This window comes from Acartia tonsa, chromosome 11 (assembly GCF_053477335.1).
Source record: "Acartia tonsa isolate MP-2025a chromosome 11, ASM5347733v1, whole genome shotgun sequence".
In the NCBI taxonomy this organism is placed as follows: domain Eukaryota; kingdom Metazoa; phylum Arthropoda; class Copepoda; order Calanoida; family Acartiidae; genus Acartia; species Acartia tonsa.
The window spans coordinates 46069312-46095911 of record NC_137270.1 but is presented as its reverse complement, the minus strand read 5'-3'; the positions used below and the strand labels follow the sequence as shown (position 1 = coordinate 46095911).

General features: G+C 32.0%; 1 protein-coding gene across 1 annotated transcript; it reads right to left on the bottom strand.

Annotated features, from left to right (window-relative positions):
- Nucleotides 1–978: 978 nt before the first annotated feature.
- Nucleotides 979–21180, bottom strand: LOC145331324 (uncharacterized). The gene is made up of 27 exons (XM_080175940.1): nt 21076–21180; nt 20249–20323; nt 19879–19910; nt 19326–19423; nt 18238–18304; nt 17909–17972; nt 17262–17327; nt 16677–16789; nt 16090–16155; nt 15657–15714; nt 14730–14767; nt 14023–14107; nt 12714–12792; nt 12113–12196; nt 11751–11858; nt 11017–11097; nt 10603–10704; nt 9799–9893; nt 8982–9035; nt 7411–7434; nt 6441–6508; nt 5017–5099; nt 4648–4758; nt 3210–3320; nt 3026–3085; nt 2286–2379; nt 979–1103 (listed from the first exon to the last, which is right to left on the bottom strand). Exons 1-27 carry the CDS (start codon nt 21147–21149, stop codon nt 979–981), a joined length of 2115 nt encoding a protein of 704 aa, XP_080032066.1. The 5' UTR covers nt 21150–21180.
- Between the last annotated feature and the right edge of the window lie 5420 nt (nt 21181–26600).

Below are 26600 nucleotides of genomic sequence, written 5' to 3'. Positions count from 1 at the left end.
AGTTATAATTTTGGTTTATTTGTACAGAAACTGACAACTATAAAAACTATATATTAATATGTAATAGTTTATTAACGCATCGTATTATAGACAGCTTTCCGCGGATATTAAAATGATAAATTGATTGATAAATGAGATTAAAACCACTAAACTGAAACAAATTTTACTATTTGTAGAAAATTGTCTATTATATAATACGTGATTTTTTAGTTTGGCTGGAAACCAGTTCTAATCCAACGGATAACAATTGGTTTTGCAAGCCTTACTGGAAATATAGTGCATTTGCATTGTGAATTAAATTAATAGAGAACTAGATAGACTAAATCCAAATTAAGATTTGTATCATTGGATTTAGATTTTTTTAGCTAAACATACATAAGATAGATAGATAGATTAACTAAGCAGATTCTAAATTAAGAATAGTATAGCTCCAATCTGATGCTTTAGATGTTCCATGTTGTTTTTTGTCAAAGAAAACATTTAGATAGATAGACAGACAGACAGATAGATAGATAGACTTTAAGATAGATAGATTAACTAAGCAGATTCTAAATTAAGAACAGCAAAGCTTAAATCTGTTGCTTTAGAGGTTTCATGTTGATCTACACTAGGGAAAATATTTATATATATATAGATAGACAAACAGACAGATAGATAGATAAACTCTATGATAGATAGATTAACTAAGCAGATTCTAAATTAAGAATAGTATAACTCCAATCTGGTGCTTTAGATGTTCCATGTTGTTTTTTGTTAAAGAAAACATTTAGATAGATAGACAGACAGACAGACATTTAGATGGATTCACAGACATTATATAGATAGATTGACTAAGCAGATTCTAAATTAAGAATAGTATAGCTCCAATCTGATGCTTTAAAGGATTCATGTTGATCTCTGCCAAGGAAAACATTTAGATAGATAGATAGATAGACAGACAGACAGATAGATAGATAGACTCTAAGATAGATAGATTAACTAAGCAGATTCTAAATTAAGAATAGTATAACTCCAATCTGGTGCTGTAGAGGTTTCATGTTCTCTGGAAAGAAACACATTGACTGGTTCCATCCTGCCAGGTCCAACATCTACCTGGACCTCGCCTGCACAAGTTTTTTTTCAATCATAATGGATATAGGATACACGTGTATATATTGTCAGGGGAAAATTTGACGTCAATTGAGCTAGCTAATTTATTGGTTAGTTCGTTCATCCAGAAGGACGGCAGAGAATGGGGTGAAAGGGGTGGATGGGAGATATCGTTATTTTAGCTAGCTGTGAGTATCACTTTATTAGAGTATATGAAAATCTGGTGCAACATCCAAGTAATAATATATCGATTATTGAAGCTTATTATAGAAGTCTTCAATAAGGTTTATAACTATTTAGAAGAAGGATACCATCACCCTCCAAAGAGTAAAAGCTCATTGAAAAAAATTAACCCTTAATTTATTTTCTTTCCCTTTAAAAACTAATATTAAAAGTGGGGTGGGTCGACTCCTCCCTCTCACTTGAGGCCTCTAGGGGCGTATCCGTTAGTTCATGCATTAAAAGTTTTTGATTGAAAAAATTCCTTGTTTCAAAGCAAAAGCTGTTTCTGATAAAAACTGAAACTTAATCAAAACCTAAAAAAAAATCTTCATACGATGGTTTAATAACTTTGGGGACTTTAATTGAATTTTGGGATCTACTGCAGTTCACGGTAAAATATTGCTGGTAACGCAATTTTCCAAAAATCTATGAATTTTAAAGGCTGCTAGCTGTCAAACGGCTGAACGTACAGATCATACCCGCACACCATTTTAAGCGGCATAAGAAGACCTACAAATAATCTGGAATAGCCAAAATCCAAAGATGCACAGGGAAAGCTTCATTGAAGAAAAAACGCGTAAAATAGGTCTTTTTCGCGCATTTCTTTGCACTGCGAGATAATTATGCATTATTGATTTATGGCTATTCCAGATTATTTGTAGGCCTTCTTATGCCGCTTAAAACAATGTGCGGGCATGATCTGTACGTTCAGCCGTTTGGCAGCTAGCAGTCTTTAAAATTCATAGATTTTTGGAAAATTGCGTTACCAGCAATATTTTACCGTCAACTGCAGTAGATCCGAATTTTGATTGGTTGGCTTATAAAATTGAGTTTCCAACCGTTTCAGCCACTAATTGTAATCTACAGATAGGGTAATATTGTGTATCATTTTCTTATTCCTTTGGATCTCAGTGTATTTCTGCTATGCTACCTATAGTCTTAATTGTCTTTGTTTAAAAATACCTGATTTTTACAAGTATTAACAATAGTGACAGTAGCCACGCCTGGCCCCTCTTGAGATACTAAGTAACAACATTCTATACCATTCTCTTGATATACTCCTTCAACCTATACAGATGGATAGTTAGATTGAGATACTAAGTAACAACATTCTATGCCGTTCTCTTGATATACTCCTTCAACCTATACAGATGGATAGATAGATTAAGATACTAAGTAACAACATTCTATTCCATTCTCTTGATATACTCCCTCAACCTATACAGATAGATAGATAGATTGAGATACTAAGTAACAACATTATATTTTATTCTCTTGATATTCTCTATCCTATAAATAGATAAATAAATTTGGATTACTAAGTTACAACATTCTATTTTATTCTCTTGATATACGCCTTTAACATATACAGATAAAAAGATAGATAGATATATATATATATAGATTGATGGATAGAAAGATAGATAAATTGAGGTATTATATAACATTTTATTAAAATCTCTTTATATACTCCTTCAACTTATGTATACAGATAGATAGATAGATAGGTAAAAAGATAGATAAATTGAGTTACAATATAACAGCATTCTATTACAATCTTTTTTTAAACTCCTTCAACCTATACATAGATAGATTAAATCTGGATATATCTGAATAGTTGCATTCTTTCTCACAGCAGGATCAATCCAAGCATCATAATCAATATGATCAATTAGATCATCTTGATTTAATTTGGATATATCTGAATAGTTACCTTCTTCCTTACAGCAGGATCAATCCTTGCATCATAATCAATAAGATCAATTAGGTCATCCTGTTCTGATTTAGATGTATCTGAATAGTTACCTTCTTTTTTACAGCAGGATCAATCCTTGCATCATAATCAAAATGATCAATTAGGTCATCCTGTTCTGATTTAGATATATCCGAATAGTTACCTTCTTCCTTATAGCAGGATCAATCCTAGCATAATAATCAATGTGATCAATTAGGTCATCCTGTTTGGAAGCTTCACCAACACAGTTCAAATTGTTTCCCTCGTTTTTAATCTACAAATAAACAAGGTTGTCAATGCATAAGGAAACACAGAGAAATCATGGACGAGTTATAGAGAAGATTTTCAGAAAAAGAAAAAGAAAGAGTGAAAGAAAAAGGGAGACTAACTTTTTGATTTTTAACTTATCAAAACAAAATAAAAACTGTATGATTTCTTTTTCTGTAGGTATAATTTTTATCTGCTAAAATCTCCTTTGTTGATTGATTCAAATAAAATAATTTTTATATATTCTGGTGTGAAAATTTATAGAGAACAAGGAAATATGGTACTTTTAAAATTACAGGTATTAAGGTCTTTTAAATACCAGAAACTACTTTTATAAGGGTCATGCTGTAATAGATCTATAAATATGGTTGGTTTTCATTTCAATTGAACTGTCCTTAAAAATAAAATCAGAGAAAAAGAAAGAGATTCTTTACCTGGACGTGATTAGTAAATGTGTTGATCACATAAGTAATAATAGATCTATAACCATGGTTGGTTTCCATTTTAATTGTAGCCATAAGAGAGAAAGGGAGAGAGAGAAAGAAAAAGAAGCAAAGAAAGAGATTCTTTACCTGGATGTGATTAGTAAATGTGTTGATCACATAAGTTATAAAAGATCTATAACCTAACCATTTGGTTTCCATGTCATTAGAGGGAGAGAGAGAAGAAGAGAGGGGGAGCCAAGGAGAAAGAGAGAGAGAGAGAAAAATAAAGAGATAATATATCTGGATGTGGTCAGTAAATGTGTTGATAACATAAGTTATTATGGATCTATAACTATGGTTGCATTCCATTTCAATTCTTGTCATGAGAGAGAGAGAATAAAGGGGAGAGAGAGAGAGAGAGAGAGAGAGAGAGAGAGAGAGAGAGAGAAAGGGACAGAGACAGACACAGAGAGAGTGAGAGAGACAGAAAAATAAAGAGATTCTTTACCTGGATGTGATTAGTAAATGTGTTGATCACATAAGTTATAATAGATCTATATCCATGGTTTGTTTCCATGTCATTAGAGGAAGAGAGAAAGAGAAGGAGAGAGAGAGGCAGAAAAATAAAGAGATAATTTACCTGGATGTGATTAGTAAATGTGTTGATAACATAAGTTATAATAGATCTATAACCATGATTGGTTTCCATTTCAATACTAGCCATGAGAGAGAGAGAGAGAGAGAGGGAGAGAGAGACATAGAGAGAGAGAGACAATGAGATAGAGAGACAGAGAAAGAAATCAAAGAAAGAGATTCTTTACCTGAATGTGAGAGAGAGAGAGAGAGAGAGAAAGAGAAAGAGAGAGAGATTAAAAGAGAGAAGGAGAGAGATTAATAATTAGAATTTACCTGAATTTGATTAGTAAATGTGTTGATAACATAAGTTATTATGGATCTATAACCATGGTTGGTTTCCATTTCAATTGTAGCCAGATGCTTAAGGTGACTCAAACTTTTCCCCTAAAAAATCAGGGATAATAAGGGATAAGACAATGAAGGATAAATTGATTTGAACTGTATTATATGTAGAATTAAATTAATAATGAAAAAGCTTAGACACTGAAATCTTTTACATGCCAATCAAGGTCTTTATAAAAGTTTTAAAGAAAATTAATATACAGCTTATAAAATCAGTAAAATGTACTACAGTATTCCCTACTAAAACTGTTAATGATCTGAGCCCTTTTTTTTCACATAGAAAAGTAATGAATTTCTTACCTCTACTTTTCTAGCAGCCACAACTTTCATGGTGCTACAGCCGCACAGAGAACCTGTCTGCACATATTCACATCCAAATTCACCTAAGTATAAACCTTGATAGAGCTTTAAAAGAAAGGCAGAGATGGGTTTTGAAAGAAGAATGCCGCGTTTTTTCGACATTTTTTAGATCTGTCGTCTTTGTCCAATCAATCATTGTTATGAAAATGCCTCGTAGGATTTAAACAGAGTATACAACTAAGGAATTCAAAATTTTAAAATTATTATTTTAGCTAATTGAATAATCTATAATACAAAGTAGAACGATGTCTGTCTGTCTGTCTGTCCGTCTGTCCGTCTGTCTGTCCGTCTGAAGCTTAAGATCTCAGTAACCACTGAACCGATTGGGCTCTACTCTTCAGGGAATATACCTACTGGTCCTGTGATGGTTTTAAGCTATTTTCTTGGGGGGTGGGACACCCCCAACCCCCCAAAAAAATAAAAATACCCCCCCCCCAAAAAAAATTTTTTTTTTACTTTTTCTTTTTAAATCTAAAATACGAAAAATTAGGTTGATCAAACCTCTTGGGGCACAGCCCCTAGAGGCTAGGGGCGAAGCCGCTAGTGTCTAATAAAGCTCATTTCAAAAATGGATTTAAGATTATTTATTTTTCTTCTATAAAAGCCGTACCAACAAAAGCGAAATAATTAAATAAAAGGTTGTTTACTCTGTTTAAATCCTACAATGCCTTTTCATAATAATGGTCGATTGAACAAAGACGACAGGTCTAAAAAATGTCAAAAAAACGCGGCATTCTTCTTTCAAAAACCCATCTCAGGTCCTACTAATGTAGGCTGTTGAAATGCCCCTAGGCCTCCAGATCACATGATTATATTTATACTAACTTCATAACATTGTTACTAATCATCCCAGAAGTTTTCATTTACTTTTTTTTTTTATTTAAACTTTATTTTTCATTTACACATACTGACTTGGTAATAATGATAAAGGAGTTTCAAATCAATAAGACAAACTGTTGTTCTTAAATGGAGATGTTCTTTATATATAATAATGTTAAGTTAAGACTCTAGGGGCTAGGTGTCGCTTCGGGTACTAGACCTCCACGCACCTTGAAACATACATGCAATACTTATGATTGCGTTGTAAAGCGTTCATTCACCCATCAGACAACCAACTCTCTGAGATGCACGACCTTTGTCTGAGAAGTCCCAACTGTGCATGGTAGCGGGTTGCGCCTGTTTTGGGCCAAGGCATTCCCCCCACTCTAACTATTTACGTCGCGCATCTGACAAAGTAGCAGTGGGAACCATTAACGTCTTTAGTTATGACGCAGTGTCAGACCGAGATTCAAACCTATCACCTTCCCGACGATGAGCGGATGCGCTACGTGTTGAGCCATGGTCGCGGGTTATAATAATGTTACCTAACAGTTTAATTTGTCTACTAATATGTGTTGGCTCTAATATTGGTCTACAAACACATCCATATTCTGATTGGGGTAACTCGAAACAATGTCTAAACATTATGAACAATGATATCCTTATGTAGCACAAAAATACTATATAATATTAGTCTACATAAACACCCATATTCTACTTAACTTTGAACAATGTCTAAACAATGTGAACAATTATATTCATAAGTAGCGCAGAAATACTATTTTATTAGTCTACATAAACACCTATATTCAACTTTAGGGTAACTCTGAACAATGTCTATACAATATGAACAATTATATCCATAAGTAGCGCAGAAATACTATTTTATTTGTCTACTAAAACACCCATATTCTACTTGGGGTAACCCTGAACAATGTCTATACAATATAAACAATTATATCCATAAGTAGGGCAGCAATACTATAATGTAAGTCTACATAAATACCCATATTCTACTTGGGGTAACTCGAAACAATGTCTAAACAATATCAACAATTATATCCTTATGTAGCGCAGATATACAATAATGCTGTTCTATTAAAACATCTATACTCTATTTGGGGCAACTCTGAACAATATTTAAACAATATGAACAATTACATCCATAAGAAGCACAGCAATACTATAATATTGGTCTACATAAACATTCATATTCCACTTGTGGTAACTCTGAACAAAGTCTAAACAATATGAACAAATATATCTATAAATAGCACAAAATACTGTATTATTGGTCTACATAAACATCCATATTCGACTTGGGGTAACTCAGAACAATGTATAAATAATATAAACAATTATATCCATAAATAGCGCAGCAATACTATAATATAAGTCTACATAAATACCCATATTCTACTTGGTTTAACTCTGAACAATGTCTAAACATGAACAATTGTATCCATAAGTAGGGCAGCAATAATATTATATTTGTCTAATGAACACCTATATTCTACTTGGGGTAACTCTGAACAATGTCTAAACAATTTAAACAGTTATATTGATAAGTAGCGCAGCAATACTATAATATTGGTCTACATAAACATTCATATTCCACTAATATTTTCAACAATTGGTCTACATAAACATTCATATTCTACTCAGTGTAACTCTGAACAATATCTAAACAATATGAACAATTACATCCATAAGAAGCGCAGCAATACTATAATATTGGTCTACATAAACATTCATATTCCACTTGGGATAACTCAGAACAATGTCTAAATAATATGAACAATTATATTCATATGTAGCGCAGAAATACTATTTTATTTGTCTACATAAACACACATATTCTACTTGGGGTAACTCGAAACAATGTTTAAACAATATCAACAATTATATCTCTAATTAGCGCAGCAATACTATAATATTAGTCTACATAAACATCCATATCCTACTAGGGGTAACTCGGAACAATGTCTAAACAATATAAACAAATAAATCCATAAGTAGAACAGAAATACTATTTATTAGCTTACATAAATATCCATATTCTACTTGTTTTAACTCTGAACAAAGTCTAAACAATATAAACAATTATATTGATAAGTAGCGTAGCAATACTATGATATTGGTATACATAACACCCATATTCTACTTGGGGTAACTCGGAACAATGTCTTAAGAATATAAACAATTATATTGATAAGTAGCACATAAATACTATAATAATAGTTTATGTAAACATCTATATTCTATTCAGGGTAACTATGAACAATGTCTAAACAATATAAACAATTATATTGATAAGTAGCATAGCAATACCCATATTCTACTTGGGGTAACTCTGAAACAATATATGAACAATGATATCCATAAGTATCGCAGCAACACTATAATTGTTCTATATAAAACACCTATATTTTATTTAGGGTAACTCTGAACAATGTCTAAACAATATGAACAATTACATTCATTAGTAACGCATCAATACTATAATATTGTTCTACATAAACGGTTTCATTGGAATTCAGCCCACACGGGATTCAACCCACGGAATTCAGCCCAGCGGGATTCAACCCAATAGAATTCAGCCCACACAGGAATCAGTCCCCATGGGATTCAACCTATGGTATTAAGCCCATATGAAATTCAACCCACGGAATTCAGCCCACACGGGACTTAACCTAGGGTATTCAGACCACACAGGACTCAAACCATGGTATTCAGTCCATACGGGATTCAACCTAATATATAGCTTATTTTTCCAAATACATTTTTTAAATTTATAAGTTGAGTCCCGTGTGGGCTGAATTCCGTTGGTTGAATCTCGTATGGGCTGAAAACCGTGGGTTGAATCCCGTGTGGACTCAATTCCTTTGGGTTGAATCCCGTGTGGACTCAATTCCTTTGGGTTGAATCCCGTGTGGACTCAATTCCTTTGGGTTGAATCCCACTGGACTGAATTCCGTAATCCCATGTGGGCTGAATTCTAATGGAACCAGATACTGTATTGGTCTACATGTTCAAATCTTTATATAAAAAGACAGGAATTGTCTATGAATTATTAAGATAATTACCTAGAGGTAGAGATATCTGAGGCAATATTCTGATTGTCATCAATAAATATTTCTCTAAGGATAAAATAAATATTTTTACTTTTTAAAGTAGCTAAGCTTTTCTGTAAGTAAGCATTATTTAACGTTAATTTGGACCTTTGGCCCTTTATTTTGTTTAACTGTTAATTTGTATCTTAGGTTGTAAACTCTCTATCCTTCAATTTTCTTTTTCTCTTCTATCTGTCTGTCTATCTATTTTTCTGTCTCTTTGTCTGCCTATGTATTTGATTGTCTATCAATCTGTGTGTCTATCTGTTCAACTATCTGTCTTTCTATTAAATACCTATATGTCTGTCTATCTGTCCAAATATATGTCTTTTTATTCAATATCTATATGTCTGTCTATCTGTCCAAATATCTATCTTTCTATTTATCTGTCTGTCTATCTGTAATCTGTATGTCCAAGAATCCGTTTTTTTATTTATCTGTCTGTCTATCTATCTATCTGCCTGTTTGTCTATTTATCTGTCTATCTGTCCATCTATATATTTGTTTGTATAACAATCTGTCTGTCTTTCTGTCCAACTATCTCTCTATCCATTTGTCTATCTATCCATTTGTCCGTCTATCCATTTATCTGTGTATTTGTCTGTCTGCCTGTTTGTCTATCTATCTGTCCGTCTATATATCTGTTTTTATAACTACCTGTCTGTCTATCTGTCCAACTATCTCTCTATCCATTTGTCTATCTATCCATTTGTCCCTCTATCCATTTATCTGTCTATTTGTCTGTCTATCTGTTTGTCTATCTATCTATCTGTCTATCTGTAACTCTTACCTAAACTTTTGAATATTATCATTAGCTTCAATAGAAGATTTGAGAATGACAAATTTCAAAAACTCATTTAAATCCAACGTGGAAATAAGACGATCCTAAAATATTTATAATTCATATTTAAAAGTAACAGAATGTCTGTATGTTTTTGTCTGTAGATAAGGATCTCGCTAACCGCTGAACCTATGCATATGGTTCTCCTTTGCAAAGGAAAGGTTCAACAAGAGCTTGGGAAATATTTTGTGGGATGGTATCACAACCCCCTGAAGATAAATTACTCTAACAAAAAATAACACTCCAAAATTTTTTTTCTCGTATTCATTCGAATCGGGTGGATAGGAACCGGTTCTCATCTATACGAAAAAACTATGTCTAGCATCGTATTATATCCAGCTTTCTACGAATATAAAAATGTACAATCATAAGATTAAAACCAGTTTTTTTAGCCGGTGCCTTCGGCATCTCGGGGCTAAAAAAACTAGTTTTAATCATATAATTGTACATTCTATATCCGCGGAAAGCCGTTTATAATACGATGCGAGAAATAACTATTCTATTCATTACATAAAAAAGAAATGGAGTGTCGACTCTCACTTTACTCTTTACTGACTTAAAAAATTAAAACAAGGATGGCAGCAACCAAAGTAGCAAAGCACAATAAGTATGGACAAACGGACAAAGTGAGTTATAGAGCATATGTTCATAGGCCAGAGGTCATAGAAAGAAAACTAATCAAGATGTTTTAAGCCAACGAACGCGAGAATGTGTTTATAAAACTTGTGGTACCAGTATCCATGGTATTGTTACCTGATTTAAAACAAGTGAGTGCCACACAGGATCTGGAATATGTTCTTTAGTCCTGGAGGGAACTATAACCATCAGTGGCAAGCTGGAGTCAATATTTCCTGTCTAATAGATAGATAGTTAGATCGATAGAGAGATATATAGATACATAGAAATGTCCTTTAGTCCTAGAGGAAACTATGAGCATAAGTGGCAAGCTGGAGTCAATATTTCCTGTCTAATAGAGAGATATTTAGACAGACAAACAGACGGACAGATATATTTATAGATAAATAAATAGTTAGTTGGATAGATAGAATGATAGATAGATAATAGATATATAAAAGAAAGATAGAGAGAGAAAGGAGAGATAGATAGGAATTTGTAATTATCATTAATATAAATTGTATGTTTTGAAGTTGAAATAAAATGCCCTACCTTAGAAGCAGTTATAAATGTTAGTGTGGATTTTCTTTCTGAACTTTGGTCAACCAGCTTCAACAATTGTGCATCTATAATCTAGGAATATTAATACTTAATATTTATTTCATGTTATCTTTGTGACCGTTTGCCTATCTGTCTTGTTGTTTATATCAATATATCTAGCAATCTATATTAATCAATCTATTTAGTCTATCTATCTAACATTTATTTATCTCGTAGTCTACCAATCCATCAGTCTATATATCTATTTTTGTATTGATTTATTAATCTTCTTGTCTGTCTGTTTGTCTGTCTGTGTGTATGTATGTCTGTCGTCTGTCTAAAAATTTGTCTGTATATCTGTCTGACTATTTATCTGTATGTCTTTTCTATTTACCTGTCTGTCTATCCATCTGTCTGTCATGTAACTATTTGTCTAACTATATGTCTGTCTATCTGTTCAACTACATGTCTGTTTGTCTAACTATCGGTCTATGTATGAATGTATGTCTGTCTGTCTGTCTGTCTGTCTGCTGTCTGCTGTCTGTCTGTATGTCTGTCTGCCTGTCTGTCTGTCTGTCTGTCTGTCTGTCTGCTGTCTGTCTGTCTGTCTGTATATCTATCATAATGTTTTACAAATAAGCTCTTGTTATTCATTCTAATATGTTGAAATATCTATCTATCTGTCTGTCCGTCTGTCTATCTGTCTGTCTGTCTGTCTGTCTATCTATCTATCTATCCATTTATACCTGATTATCAAAGGACTGACTGTGTAGTAAAATTGTAGAAAAATATTGAATTTTATTAATTTGATAATTTGAAATATCCATCATATAACTTGTCACCATAGCTTCTAACTAAAACAGAATATTTATCAACTAACGACTGCGCCTCTAGCATCTGCAGTTTCTGTATTCAAAGGGTCTAGAAAAATAGCTTAAAACAATCCCAAGACTTCAATATGAAAATAAAATAGCCTAAAACTATCATGGGACCTATGTGTAGTTTACCAAAATTAAAAAAATTTTTTAGTTAATAAGATCTTAAACTTCAGACAAAAACCTTTCTACTAATTAAATTTAATTGGTTTTGAATTAAAAAAGATTCTTACCAATTTATTATGAAAACAGCAACTGTACAGAATAGCAGGATTTACAGTTTTAAGGTCATCCAATCCGAATAATTTCATTCTCTCCTGAAAAAAATTGTAATTAACAATCCTATAAGATCTTGTAAACGGCCGAGAATGTTTAGTATGGCTTTGAAACCGATTATTATTCTGCTGTATTAGAACTGGTTTTGAGTCATACTAAAATATCATGTTTAGCATCTTATTACAGACAATTTTTACGGATTTTCCGCGGATATTAAAATATGAATCATAACAATACTGGTAGGTATTAATTTTAAGATATTTATTTTAATATCCGCGGAATGCTGTCTATAATGCGATGCGATAAATAACTATGTATAATTATCTCATTCCCTTCCGTTTATTGATTCTCTTAACGATAACGTAAAATATTAGAAGCAAAGTATCTCTCTAGTCAAGTCTGTAATGTAAGTATGTCCATAGTAAGCATCCATATAATAAGTAAATTTATCTGAAACAATATTTGAGAGGTACAATATACAATGCGTTGCCACCCAATAATCACGAAACCTTTACAAATATTTTTTCGACTTAAGTTGTAGGTTACAAGCTGGTTTACCTCCGTAGTAAATTTTTGATAGTGTTTGAAGAAACTATCATCTTGATTATCTGTTCGTGTACTTTCTACTATACTGGTCCTAGAATAATATAATAATACTTGATGAACTAACTGACCAATAATTAAGGTCCATATTAGCAATTTTTGATGGTTTTGAAAAAGCTATCATCTTGATTATCTGTTCTGGTACTTTCTAATACACCATGCACTGGTCCTAGAATAATTAGGTTTTAGGTTATTTATCCTTTGTCATTAAAAAAAATATGGATCATTGAAAGAATACGAAGTAGCGGGTTTCGTCCTATTTTCACAATTGCTTTTGAAAGGTTATTTTAGGTTAGGTTTTGTAAGGTATATGTTAATGATTGCCCCGCAGGGTTAGGAAATTGATAGTGTTTGAAAAAGCTAACTTCTTATATATCATTTCTGCTACTTTCTACAGTACTGGTCCTAAAATAATTTTTTTCTTTTCATTAATTATACTTTTTTATGGGAATAATTTATTCTAGCGCTAAAGAATTGTTTTCCTTTAGATAAAATATCCTTTAATCGATATATAATTACTTGGATGTTGCACTAGATTTTCATGTACTCTAATAAAGTGATATTTTCAGCAGGCTAAAATAACAAGACCCCATATCCTACCCCTTCACTCTATCCCTCCTACTGACCAATGTATATGGTCCATAATAGCAATCTAAATTGACGACTTAATTTTCCCGAGTCAATATATCCACGTATTCTATGGCATTGGCCATTAATCAATGTTTTAATTTGTGTAAGTTAGACTTAAACAAAGTGTTTGAAAAAACAAAAGTTGATTTATATAGCAGGGATCCTAAGGGATAAGACAATGGACTATAAATTGATGTATTTCACCAACGATGATTAATGAAATATCCTCTTTCAATACATTAGTGATTAATATTATTGGCTAAAACTTATACAACAAACCATGACTTTATTAAAAAGTACCCAATTGTTTTAAGCTAACGAATCAGAGAACTTATTTTAAATTTTGGGCACCAGAATAATCTAAAGTCCAATGTCACTTCCCTCCCTCAATAACATTTTTTATGATTGACCTAGTGTTCTCATGTATCAGATTAAAGTATTTTTGAATGTAGTCAAAGCCCTAATGATAAAAGATGAATAAATCAAATGCAAGGACTTCCAACAGTGTAAGGGGGGATTATTGGACCAAAAAGTGACACTTACCCTGTTTTACTTCTAAATAGAGGGAGGGGAGGGGGGGGGGGGTGTTTTGCTCAATAGGACATTTTGAGGGGTCAACACCGCAAATTCTAACCTGTGGCCTTTCTGTTGAAATCTTTTAAAAATAAATCTTCTCGTATCATTATAAAAATCTCTCGTTTCGTGTAAATTTACGTAGCCTGAAATAAAATAAGTTCTGGAAAGTGTCATATGTGGCGTCATAAAAATACGTCTATTATCCATCTTTTTTTGGTGGGAGGTTTCCTTTCCCACTTCTCCTCTCATCCCTCCTATTTAGTCGTATTTTTATGACGTCACACATGACACTTTCCAGCGCTTTAAATAAGAACATAATCAGTAGCGAAGCTACTATATAACTCACTTTTTTATTCCGTCTGTCCGTAAGTGGAAATGTATTTTTTGGCTGGTATTTGAGATAGTGGTTAATTTTTATTTGTATATTTGCATTTACTCTTAAGCTTACTACCACCTATTTAAAAAAAAAGGCTTTTAGGAGAATTATACCTTTGTAATTTTGGATGCAGCTTATAGTACCTATGAAAAATGACGTCAAACAATACAAATGACTAATGACAATGGTAAAATGTATATTGGCCTATCATTGATTATTTGTATTGTATGATGTAATTTTATTATTGGCACTATAAGCTGCTTCGTAATTTTGTTTTCATCTTTTATAAATAAAATATAAACATTCGTTTAATTTTTTAAAATATTTTTTTTTTATTTTCGTCCTTGTTGTGTGAAAAATTGAATATATTTTTGAAAAAATAAGTTTACCTCCAAAAAGGGCATCTAAGTTAGAGTTGTCTTGGTTTCTATATAAAATAATAAGAATAAAATCATGTAACCTTTATTTACAAAAAATATAGTATCTAATGATACAATAACATCGTTACAATAACATTTTGATACTAACCCTGGATACTAAAAATAAAATCAAAAGTTTCAAAGATTTTTAATAAAACAAGGATGACAACATCCATAAAAGCGAAGCTCTGAAACGGTAGGACAAACGAACATTAACACTTGTATAATGTCAGAACTGAATAATCAGAATGCGAATGTATAAGAGTCAAAGCAAAATTGTAAGTAAATTTGTTGAAAAACTGCTTGATACAGGATAATGATTATGGACATACTTACATTTTTAGGACTTGATTATAGAGTTGCTTCGCATATGATATTGTACTTTGTTGTCCCAGGAATCAGTATACCAAAAATCAGACCAATCGGATAATTAGGTCACATACAAATTTTTTGTTAAAAATGTAAAAAAAATCAACATGTTTAAAATAGACGTACGGACATTCTGGTAATGATTATAGAGTTGATACGCTTTCTAAATCGTACCTAACTACTAAAGGAATCACCATGCAAAATTTGAAATCGATAGGACAATTCTAACATGTCTAAATTAACGAAAAAAGCTTTCCGTGACGGACGGACGGACGGACGGACCAACCCTAATTATAGAAAAGCTTTGCTTAAAAAAACATTGGAGGATTTTTTAATGAAATATTTAAAATTACAATAAAAGTGAAAATCTGAAATGGTATGTTAAACGAACATTAACACTTGTAGAGTGTCAGAACTGAATAAACTGAATAAGTCTGTAGAAAAATGTAAGTAAATTTGTTGCACGGACGGATAGACTGATCAATCTTAAGTGTAGAAAAGCTACATTTAAAAAAAAATGAAACTTACCCAAGACTTTGTAGAGCTAAATAATCCAAAATTTCAGTATTTACTGCAGGATCTCTGTGGGGAAACCACATTCTTATAGCGAAGCTGCTTTGTAATTAGAAATGTCCGTTCAATAAATGTATAAGTATAGATGTATATTCAAGCCAACTACTTCGCCCCCTTCTTGAAGACCATTTTCCTAGCAGACGAGAAAGAATTTCATTAAACTTTGCTTTCAAAATTCAGTTGTTTGAAGGTTTCAGCTGCTTTAAGAAAAAGAAAGGGACAATTTTTGTGAAAAATTTTCATTTCTGTCCAAACAGACACATCTCGAATTTTAATTAAAATTTAAAATCCCTCCAAAAAAAAATTCAAAAATCTTCTAATCATGAAAAATGGGATTTCTTACTACCAATTTAGGGAGTGTTTATATGGGAATGTGTTTTTTTCCTGTTTATTTCAGCCAGTTTTCTGACAGTTTCAGGATACAATGTATAAAATTCCGTTCTACTCATTTTATCTACAAAAAAGGCAAAATAAATTATTATGAAAAAACCTTTTGTCTTATTTCTCAAGAACGGCTGTGTCCATAGAAGGGTGGAGAAATCCCCCCCCCCCCCCAAAAAAAAATAGCTTAAGAGTCTTTCTTTAGACCTATAAGAACCTCCACTGCAAAAGAAAGCCAGTTACAAATTTCATTCGATAGAGAGATAGAGAGAGAAAGAGAAAGAGAGAGAGAGAGAGAGAGAGAGAGAGAGAGAGAGAGAGAGAGAGAGAGAGAGAGTGAGAGAGAGAGAGAGAGAGAGAGAGAGGTTGTTAGATTAGCAAAAAGAAAAAAATTAATTTCAATAATGACTTGAATCGGTTATAACATTGTATCCTTTTGTCCTAGGAATCATTTTACCTAAAATCAACATGTTTCATATGAACATTCATACTATATGGTAACGATTATAGAGTTGATACGCTTTCTAAATCGTATCAAACTATTACAGAAATCATTATGCCAAGTTTAAAATTAATAGGATAATTCAAACCTACCTAGAATTATAAAGTTGATGCTAATACCCGTAGCAAACAGAGAGTGTTTATTGTGAAGCTTTACTGGAGGGACAGGTAGGACTTGGATCCTGTTTATATCTCCATCCACACATCTAGATAGATAGATAGATAGATAAATAGATAGATAGATAGATAGATAGATAGATAGATAGATTACTAGATAGGTAGATAGATAGGTAGATAGATAGGTAGATAGATAGATGGATAGATAGATAGATAGGCAAATATATAAATAAAAGACATATAGGTGGATAGATAAATGGATAGATAGATGGATAGATAAATGGATAGATAGATTGATATATAGATGGATAGATAGATGGATACATAGATTGATAGATGATATATAGACAGAAATATGGATATATAGTTGGATAGGTATATTGACATATTTAAGTATTTAAATATATATATGAGTGAAGAAATAGATTAAGTCATTGATATGATAGATTAAGATGGATAGATAAAAAGAAATAGAGATAGATATCTAAATTGATAGCTAAATGAATAAAAAGATTGATGGATAGAAAAAGATGGATAGGTAGATACATGAAATTAAATTACCTGATAAATAAAAATTTAGGAGAATGAATTTTATTTGAAACATCAAGAAAGGAGGATATGTACATTCTGAAATAAATGAAAATATTTTACATTATGGCTTCGAAACCGATGAATATTCGTTTGATTAGAACCGGTTCTTAGCCATACAAATAAAAAACATTATTATTATCATATTACAGACAATTTTCCACAAATATTAAAATAAATATAGAAATTCATACCAGTTTTGTTTGTCTATACATTGTTTTGTCCGTCTGATTTTCGGTCATGCTTCAAAAGACATAAACATTTTAAAAAGTGTTTAAGTTATCTATCTATTTCAGAGAGCAAGGGAGCAGTGAATATCACAGGCCCCCAAAGTTTATAAAAACACATTATCTTATTAGTTGGCTTTAAATATTTGGAAACTTTGAATAAACTAGCAGTACCCAAACTTTTCAACCAATGCTTTTAATCTTTATGACCATAGTCGAAACAGCATGTAGTGTCCAAATGACAATGGTAAATTGAATACTGGCCTATCATGGTCATTTCTATTGTATGACGTCATTTTTATTAGACACTATACGCTGTTCCATCATAGTCGAAAAAGTATACTAACTAATCGTCTATAGTCTTATCCCTTAAGATCCCCAATATAATTTTACCTTAAAGAAGTATGTGTCTCAAACTGTTGCCATTCTATCCCATCCTCTGATTTAGAGATCATACCTGCAATTTAAATAAAACTTAAAAAGATAAATTGAGCGTTCGTCATCAATATCATGATGAATATAGGATATAGGTGGATATATTGACAATCTAGTTAGCTAATAAGGACCTTATTTAATGGTCAGTTCGTTCGTTCATCCAATAATGGGGAGGGAATTGTTTACAGGGTATTTTAGCCAAAAGCAAGGAGCACTTTATCAGAGTACATGAAATTCTGGTGCAACATCCAAGTATTAATACATCGATTGTCATCCTAACTGTTTACCTAAATGATATTTTTGACAAATATCTTCTTTTCCGCATTCTACAATGCTCCTCTCCCTTCCGGTCCACTAAAAATAAATATCTATAATTCAAAGAAGCTTGATGTCTGTCTGTCTATTTGTTAGTCTGTACCGAAGGATCTCGCTAACCGTAAAACCGATATGTTTCTGCTTTACTGTGTAGGTCCTGGGAAGGTTTTGACTATTTTGGGTGTTGGTACCACAACCCCTCCCCCCCTATCCAAGAGTAATCGCCCCTAGAAAAAAATAAAATTAAAATACAACAAGATTAGTTTTATTTAAAACGGATGCCTTTCTGAAAATAAAATAGAAATTTATCATATCGTATTATAGACAGATCTAACGAATAATAAAATGAAAATTTAAAAGATTAAAAACAGTTTTGTTAGCCAAAATGGGATCAAAGGCCCGGACTCGGAAAACTGGAATTAATTTTATAATTCTTTATTTTGAATAAACTTATCCTAATATGAAAGTAACGGAACGTGTGTTTCTCTGTTTGTAACTTTAGATCTCGCTGTTTTTTTTACGACAAAGCTTCTAATAACTTTATAACAATTGGATCAACTGCAGTTGATGGTTAAATATTCCTGGTAACAAATATTTCCAAAAATCTGTGAATTTTAAAGGCTGCTAGCTGAAAAACTGCTGAACGTACAGATCATGCCCGCACACCGTTTTAAGCGGCATAAGAAGCCCTACAAATAATCTAAAATAGCCAAGATCCAATGATGCACAGAAAAGAAAAACGCGTATAATATGTCTTTGTTGCATTTCTCTGCACTGCGAGATAATTGTGCATTATTGATTTATGGCTATTCCAGAATATTTTTGGGCCTTCTTATGCCACATAAAAACGGTGTGCGAATATGATCTGTACGTTCAGCCGTTTGGCAGCTAGCAGCCTTTAAAATTCATAGATTTTTGGAAATATTCGTTACCAGGAATATTTTACCGTGAACTGTAGTTGATCATAACAATTTAGGTAGGGTATCTTCATTATCCTAAAAGAAATATCCCCTGGTAACCACCCCCCCCCCCCCCCCCATAATATTTTTTCTTTTATTACCTGAATTGAACAGAATTTAGGATTAGAACAGTTTTCACATTTTATTGGTTCCTTGATTTTATTACTGTTGTTGTTGTTTGGTTTACACTCACGTACGCCTACATTAAAGTAAAAGAATAGAGGGGGCACAAGCTATATGTAACTATGCCTACGATGTTTTGACTCTGTGTCGACTTTTAATCGGGTCTTTGAATATCAGCCAATAACGTCGGAAATATAAACACCGACAAAAGTAGAAAGCAATTTGCTAGCAGACAAAAAAAGTCCCAACTAATTGTCTGGGTTATGCATACATCTATACTTATACATTTATTACGCCTACAATACAACATGAGTGATACACAGTTGCTACGCTTTTCAGAAAAGTATTATATTAGTCCAGGACAGTCTTAAGATTATTGAGAGGGATGGAGTTACTCCCAGAGGATCTAATGGGATTATACAATCGCCGATAAAATGAAATACATCCCCACTGATGGTACACAAAATTATCCCTTCTGTAGATTACAATTAGTATAGTGGTTGAGAAAATGAAAATAAAGGTTTTACTTACATTGAGTATTAACCGATCCAGGATATAAAATTCTAAAAAAAATATATTTTAAAATTTCAAATTCATAAAATTAAAAATAATAATAGGTACTATTATTACAAGGAGGACAAGATCCATATGTAGTGTAGTACTTAAATTATTAATGGACAAACGGCAAAGTGGTCATGAAAAAGATTATATTATGTAATGATCAAATAATAGAAAATCAAAAAACTTTCATAAAAAATAATAATACATTTCTTTTTCAGCTTTACCGTATCGTCACAAAATAATTTCGAATAAAAAGAGCGACGAACGGGTAACGAGTGGACGGACATACAGTCTGAACTATAGAGTAGCTTCGCTACTTAAAAAGTTGAAATATATTAACCTAGGCGAAGAAATATTGTATCTTGAACAAGAATTTAAGTTTGATAAATCCGTTTCTTTACCATTCTCCTTTCCACTAAACATAAAGATATTAGTTATTTATTGCATCGTATTATAGACAGCTTTCCGCGTATATTATGATGAAAATTAAAACTTAAAACCAGTTTTGTTAGCCCCAAAGGGGCCAAGACTCGGGCTAAAAAATGGTATTTATCATGATTTTTATTTTATTATTAGTAGAAAGTTGTATGTAATACGATGCTACATATGATTTTTCAGAATGGGTAAGAACCGGATTTCATCCAGCGAATATAAATCGGTTTCGAAGTCCTACTGGAATTAATTACAATTTAAAAAAATTATTATTAATATCGATATATATCTTAATTTGTAAGTGGCTACGACCCTAGAGGCCTCTACTGGCACTTTAAACTGTTTGCTATGCCAGTGAAGTTTACTAGCGGCACTTTAAAATATATTTCGGCATTTCTTTTTTTGTGCGATTTCTCTTTCCCTTAAAATAGATATAAACCTTCCTAGAACCTATGAAAAAAATACATTGTAAAGGAGGACCATATTGGTCCAGCGGTTATGGTTTTCCTTCGGTAGAGACAGACACAAACAAACACACACAACACACACAGGTCCTGCTACTTTTATATAATGATTTAATTTTTGTTTGTGGGGGAGTGGTAATTTCACTTAGAAGGGCAGAGGTATGCTAACTCAAAAATAGTTAAAACAGTCACTGGTTATTGAGATTCTTTTCCACAGACACAGAGACACACAGACATCCTATTACTTTTATATCTATCTATTTTACCTTACCTTGAATAGAAATATATAAAAGATATGGAAATTGTTAAAATAAAAAGTTTCTTTTTCTTTAGTTTCAACCCCATAACTCATTTGTAAATAAACGGACAGGTATCTGAAATAAAATTAGGTTAAATAGATTGGGTACTCTGAAATTAGTTTATGTTTTCAGTAATTTGGGTACTCTGAAATAATGATATGATATTAGTAGAATGGGTACTCTGTAACTATGTCGGTTCGTTTGTCCAGCAGTACATAAAATACTACCAGTGATATTGATTAATGAAACATTTTTGTACAGTATCCAATCACAATAAACAAAATTATCCCTTCTCTAGATAAAAATTATAGGGGGAAAATTTACTAAAGTCTCCAAAGTTTAAGCCAACGTGATAGTATTTGTTTACAAAACATCGGGCACTTGTCCTCTTCCTCCACAAAAACGTAAATAAAAATCATAGTACTTTCTCATATAACTTTTATTTTCGTATATGTTGAAAAAATGTTGTCTTACATTTATAGTTATTTATAGCATCGAATTACAGACCTCTTTCTGTGGAAATCAAAATGAAAAACCAGTTTTGTTAGCCACCAGTGGCCGCAATACCGTGCTAATAAAATTGGTTATTAATAACATGATTTTTATTTAATTTTCTGTAAAAAATTATCTGTAATACGATGCTATAAGCGATTTTTCAGTATGGCTTAAAACCGGTTTTCATCAAGCGGATATTAATCGGTTTCAAAGCAATACCGGAAAAAATTATTAGTATGCTTTAATATAATTTATAGCAGTTTGACTTTTAAAAAGCATTTAATAAAACATTTTTTAAAAAAAATAATTACTTTAAAATCATTAAATACAAAAAATATACACTTTCATTGATAATTTATATTTAATTGTACAATTTATATAAATGTATTTAATGTTTTTAATACAAATTGTAGACTAAAACTAATAAATTATTCTATATTCCCTTTCTTCAACCCCTCCCCCCCCCCCCCAATACACTACCCTTTCCCTTCTCCTCAACAGATGGTATCGACCATAACAAACCAGTGCGCAATCTATATTATTGAATGCCGCGGATTTTTTATTTTTCTTTTATTGTCGTCTTTATTTGGATAAAAAATCAAATTATTTTGTAAACAAGGCCGAATTGCGCTCATAGATTCTTTACTTTGGCAAGGATGACAACATCCATTATAGCCTAAAACTTGACAATTCTGACGGACAAACGAACTTACATAAAAACAGAGTGACAGCCTAATTTAAGATTAACAATTAATTTTAAATATACATATATATATGCTGCAAAATATTATGAGAATAGATTATGTACCTTTATTTTTAGACTCAAGATGCTTTAAACTGTACATTTTTCCTAATCTTCATAGGAAGCACCTTTATAAAAAGTTCAATAATAATAGTATTACGAAAATGCAATTTGAAAATCAACTTTTTAAAATGAAAATAGAGTTGCTACACTTTCTAATTTGTACCTAACTTATTCAGGAATCTTCATGATATGTTTGAAATTTAAAAGGATAGTTTTAACACCATAATTAATTATCAGAGCTTTCCGCGGTAAGGATGGACGTACAAACATTATAATGTATACTGAAATAAAGAAAAGCTTTGCTTGCTTAAAACTGTATATACAAATATTTTTATCTTTAGAGAACATATCCTTTGTCGCGCATTTAATTTTTTATGAGGGAAATTGAAAAGACCAAACAAATTTCCTTCTATCAATCCTTTCCCAGGAATCTTAAGGGATAAGACAATGGCCGATAAATTAATACAAATCTCTATTGATTAAACACAAAATTACCCCATCTGTAAATTATAATTAGTGATTGAAACGTTTGAACACTCGACTTAATGAACCAACCAATCAAAATTGAAAAGTCCTCCAAATGATAAGCCAACGTATAAGAAAACTATATAATAAAACTTTGGAGACAAGTGTAATAAGCAGCCCAATGTCCCTCTCCCCCTGCCTTTTCCCGTTGCAGATAGTAGACATTGGAGATTAAATAAATCTATATAACTTTCCTCCCCTCAACATGCATTACAGCTTTACTAAAGGCAGCATTTTAACACATAAGTATTGAGGTAAGATTGATTTATCTTTCCCATATAAACGACCCCTTAAATAGTGGATGTAAATATTCATTTATTTCCCGGGTATGATCATTTATATCCCGGGTATCATTTTTAGAAGATTTTTATTTTTTTTTGGAAGATTTTAGAATTTTTATTAATTACTAAAAGAAAGAAATATTATACCAGAGAAATAAATGAAATTGAAAAACCAAAATTAAACCTCATTTTAGCATAAAAATGATTTTTTGTTTAAATGAGAATGATATTCCTGTCCAGTTTTTTGTTTAGGAATGAATATTTCTTACCCTCGTGAATAAATGATGACCTATCGGTCCATCATTTATTCCCTCGGGTAAGAAATATTCATTTTTAAACAAAAACTGGACAGGAATACCCCATTCATTGTCCTATCTCTTAATTCTTGAATGTAAATACATAAATCTATGGCTAGGAGGAAGATACTATTATCCTAGTAAGTAAAAGGATCTCTGTGTATCTGAACCGATATGATTCTCCTTTACAGTGTAGCTTCTCATTGGTCCTGGAAAGGTGTATAAATATTTTAAGAAATCCGCCCCTAGGATAAAAATTACTTCCCCTCAATTTTATGAAACTTAAATTGAAAATGCTACTCTATAATTCTAAATGTTTTACCGTCAGTTAGAATGTAAATGGTGAAAAAATATATACATATATCTTTCTAATAACCCCCGATAAAAAATAGAATCTTTTCACGTGTTTTTATTTGTTATTGCTAATGTCTAATCTCCAGGTATCTAATGGGATACAATGATAGACTATAAATTTATGTATAAAATTCCAGTGATCATAAAAAAATTCCCCTTCTGTAGATTTAGAATATTGAGAACATTAACGTGCAGAAGGGGTTCTAGGAAAGGGGTGATGGGGTGTTTACATTCTCGTTAAAATTTAAATTTGGAAGGTTGGTTTTCCCCTTTTTTCAAACCCTCGCGGTTTCACACCCCCCTTCTTAGGTATCGCTGTGGAAAACTATTTTGAACCGACCAATAAAGATTTATTGCAAGTTTTAACTGACCCATCAAGATTTAATTGGAATAAAAAGAAAATGAATAAAAAAACGTTTATAAAACTTTTGGTACCAGTATAATTTATAGTCCTATGTCCCCTACCTCCCTGTTAACAAAACAAAAAATAACATATGCGATGGTGAATGTATTTTCAAATCCCTGCTTTTCACGTGTTGTTTTTTTGTCATTTTTGTTTGCTTAACTAAAAACAAACGAAATAAATACAGGGAGTATGGGAGGGGACAATGGATCGAATATTCAATTTTTAAGAGTCTCAGACCTTGGGTACTGGCTTAAAGGGAATGTGCACAAATTCAGCAGGTTCTGACTGACTTTGGGTACTAGCGCATCAATGCCCCGTTAACTAGCTGAGTTAGTTTTGAATATAGCAGACAGAAAAATTTGTTATTGATAGCTGGTTTTAACAAATATTTTTTCCCAAGAAATTGTCATTTAATGTATAGAAACTCTACTGTGATATTTATGTATTAAACAATCTAAGAACCCCTTGAATTAAAAGGTGGCAGTTTAAAATATATGTGAAGGGTTGACGAAGTTCTAAACAAGATTTTTTAGTGATTAATTACAGAATGTTTACTACATTGTGATGTATTAGTAATTTAATTTTCAAGTAAATGATTTTTTTCTTAGAACTAATTTTGTTCTAAATTATATTACCATGATCCCTTTACAATTTTGGTCAAATTTTCTTGATAAATCTGGTTTTCATTGCTTTTCAGCGAAAACTCTTATATTGAATTAATTGCCCATTGTCCCCTCCCTTACTCTCTGAAATAAATAGCATCGCAATTGTAATAAAAATATTTACCAAATAAATTTTTGATACTTAACAACATTTATTTGTGTTTACACTTGAACAAGGATGAAAACATCCAAAAAAGTGAAGCTCTGAAACGGTTGCATAAACGAACAATAACTTTTGGAATCACCATGCCAAGTTTGAAATTGTTCTGATTGCAATGAAAGCCCTCACGATGTTGAACAGCACAGCTAAGCCTTAAGAGCTTACATCCCTGGATTTATGGACGCAGCCTATTCTGGCCTCAGAATTGTTAAATTTGCCTGACGACGGAATTACCTAAATTTCTAACTGAATTTTAAAACTATTAACACCGCCCCAAGGCGTTTTTCAGTCCTTGGATACTTGTATTATAATATTGTGTTAAACCTATAGTATTTATTATTTACAAAAGGAATAGTTTATTAATAAATTCTTAATGCAATGTAATTATTATTTATAGATGTTGATTATTAAATGCATATGTTGTTTTGTCCCAATAAATATTTGAATTTGAATTTGAACGGCTCCATCCCTCAGTGGCTAACCAAACAACCAACCAACCAAAACGTTATTATTAAACTTTGAGGACTAGTGTAATAAACAGCCCTGTGACGCCTCTGTTCAAATATGATCCCTAATAATAGAAATGCTGAGAAATGAAAGGTCTAGCTTTTACTAACAGATGAGCAAATCTTATTTTTCGCAAATCGTTACGGGCTGACTGATGGACAGACAGACAAAGTTAATTTAAAAAATCAGACCTCTATCTTGTAGAGTCTTTATGAAAATCTTTTTAAAATCTTATTCATGAAAGCGAATCTTAACTTTTCTGTACGCATGTATATACGTAACGGCTAGCTATTATTGTCAATTTAAGCATGGTTGAACTGTCCTATCGATTTTAAACTTTGCATAATGATTTTTGTAAGATTTAGGTACAATTTGGAAAGTGTTGCAATTTATAATCGTTACCAGAATGTCCCAAAGTCCATGTAAAACACAGTGTTAAACTTTTTACAACAGACAGACACACAGTCCGGATATTCTGTAAAATTGATATAAAAATAAACCTAACTATATTTTATACATCTTTCCATACAATTTTGTAACAAAAAGTGTAATTACTTAAAAATTTACCAAACTTTACAACAACTTTTTTTCCTCGGTTTTGCCACCAGGGTTTAGGTTAGGAAGTCAGGGAGGGTGGAGACACTGGGCTGGGTATTACACTTGTCCCCAAAGTTTTATAACAACGTTTTCTTATTTGCTGGCTTGACAACTTTCGAGACTTTTCTTTAATTTTGGTTGGTTGCTGTGTACAAACGTTTCAACCACTAACTGTATTCTCTAAAAAAGGTAGTTTTAGGTATCATTTTTGGGAATATACATTAATTTATCAGCCATTGCCTTATCGCTTTATATCCCTGTTAGGAAGTGGTGGGTTAGACAGGGGTTTTGGGAAAAGATGCAGTTTAACAAGTATGCCAACATCCATAATTAGCCTAAAGATAGCTTATGAGGACGGGATTCACCACGAGATCTTATTTTGGTGCATCTCTGAACCAAATCTTGCTGT

What these genes read in the sequence shown, in the direction of transcription:
- LOC145331324 (XM_080175940.1), bottom strand. Translation starts at nt 21,149, where the DNA reads ATGGGGTTGAAACTAAAGAAAAAGAAACTTTTTATTTTAACAATTTCC. An exon ending in TCAGATATCTCTACCTCTAG is followed by an intron (nt 7,435 to 8,981) that starts GTAATTATCTTA and finishes TAAATTGTTTAG; the next exon opens with ACATTGTTCAGAGTTACCCC. An exon ending in TAGACAAATTAAACTGTTAG is followed by an intron (nt 5,100 to 6,440) that starts GTAACATTATTA and finishes GTTTATACTTAG; the next exon opens with GTGAATTTGGATGTGAATAT.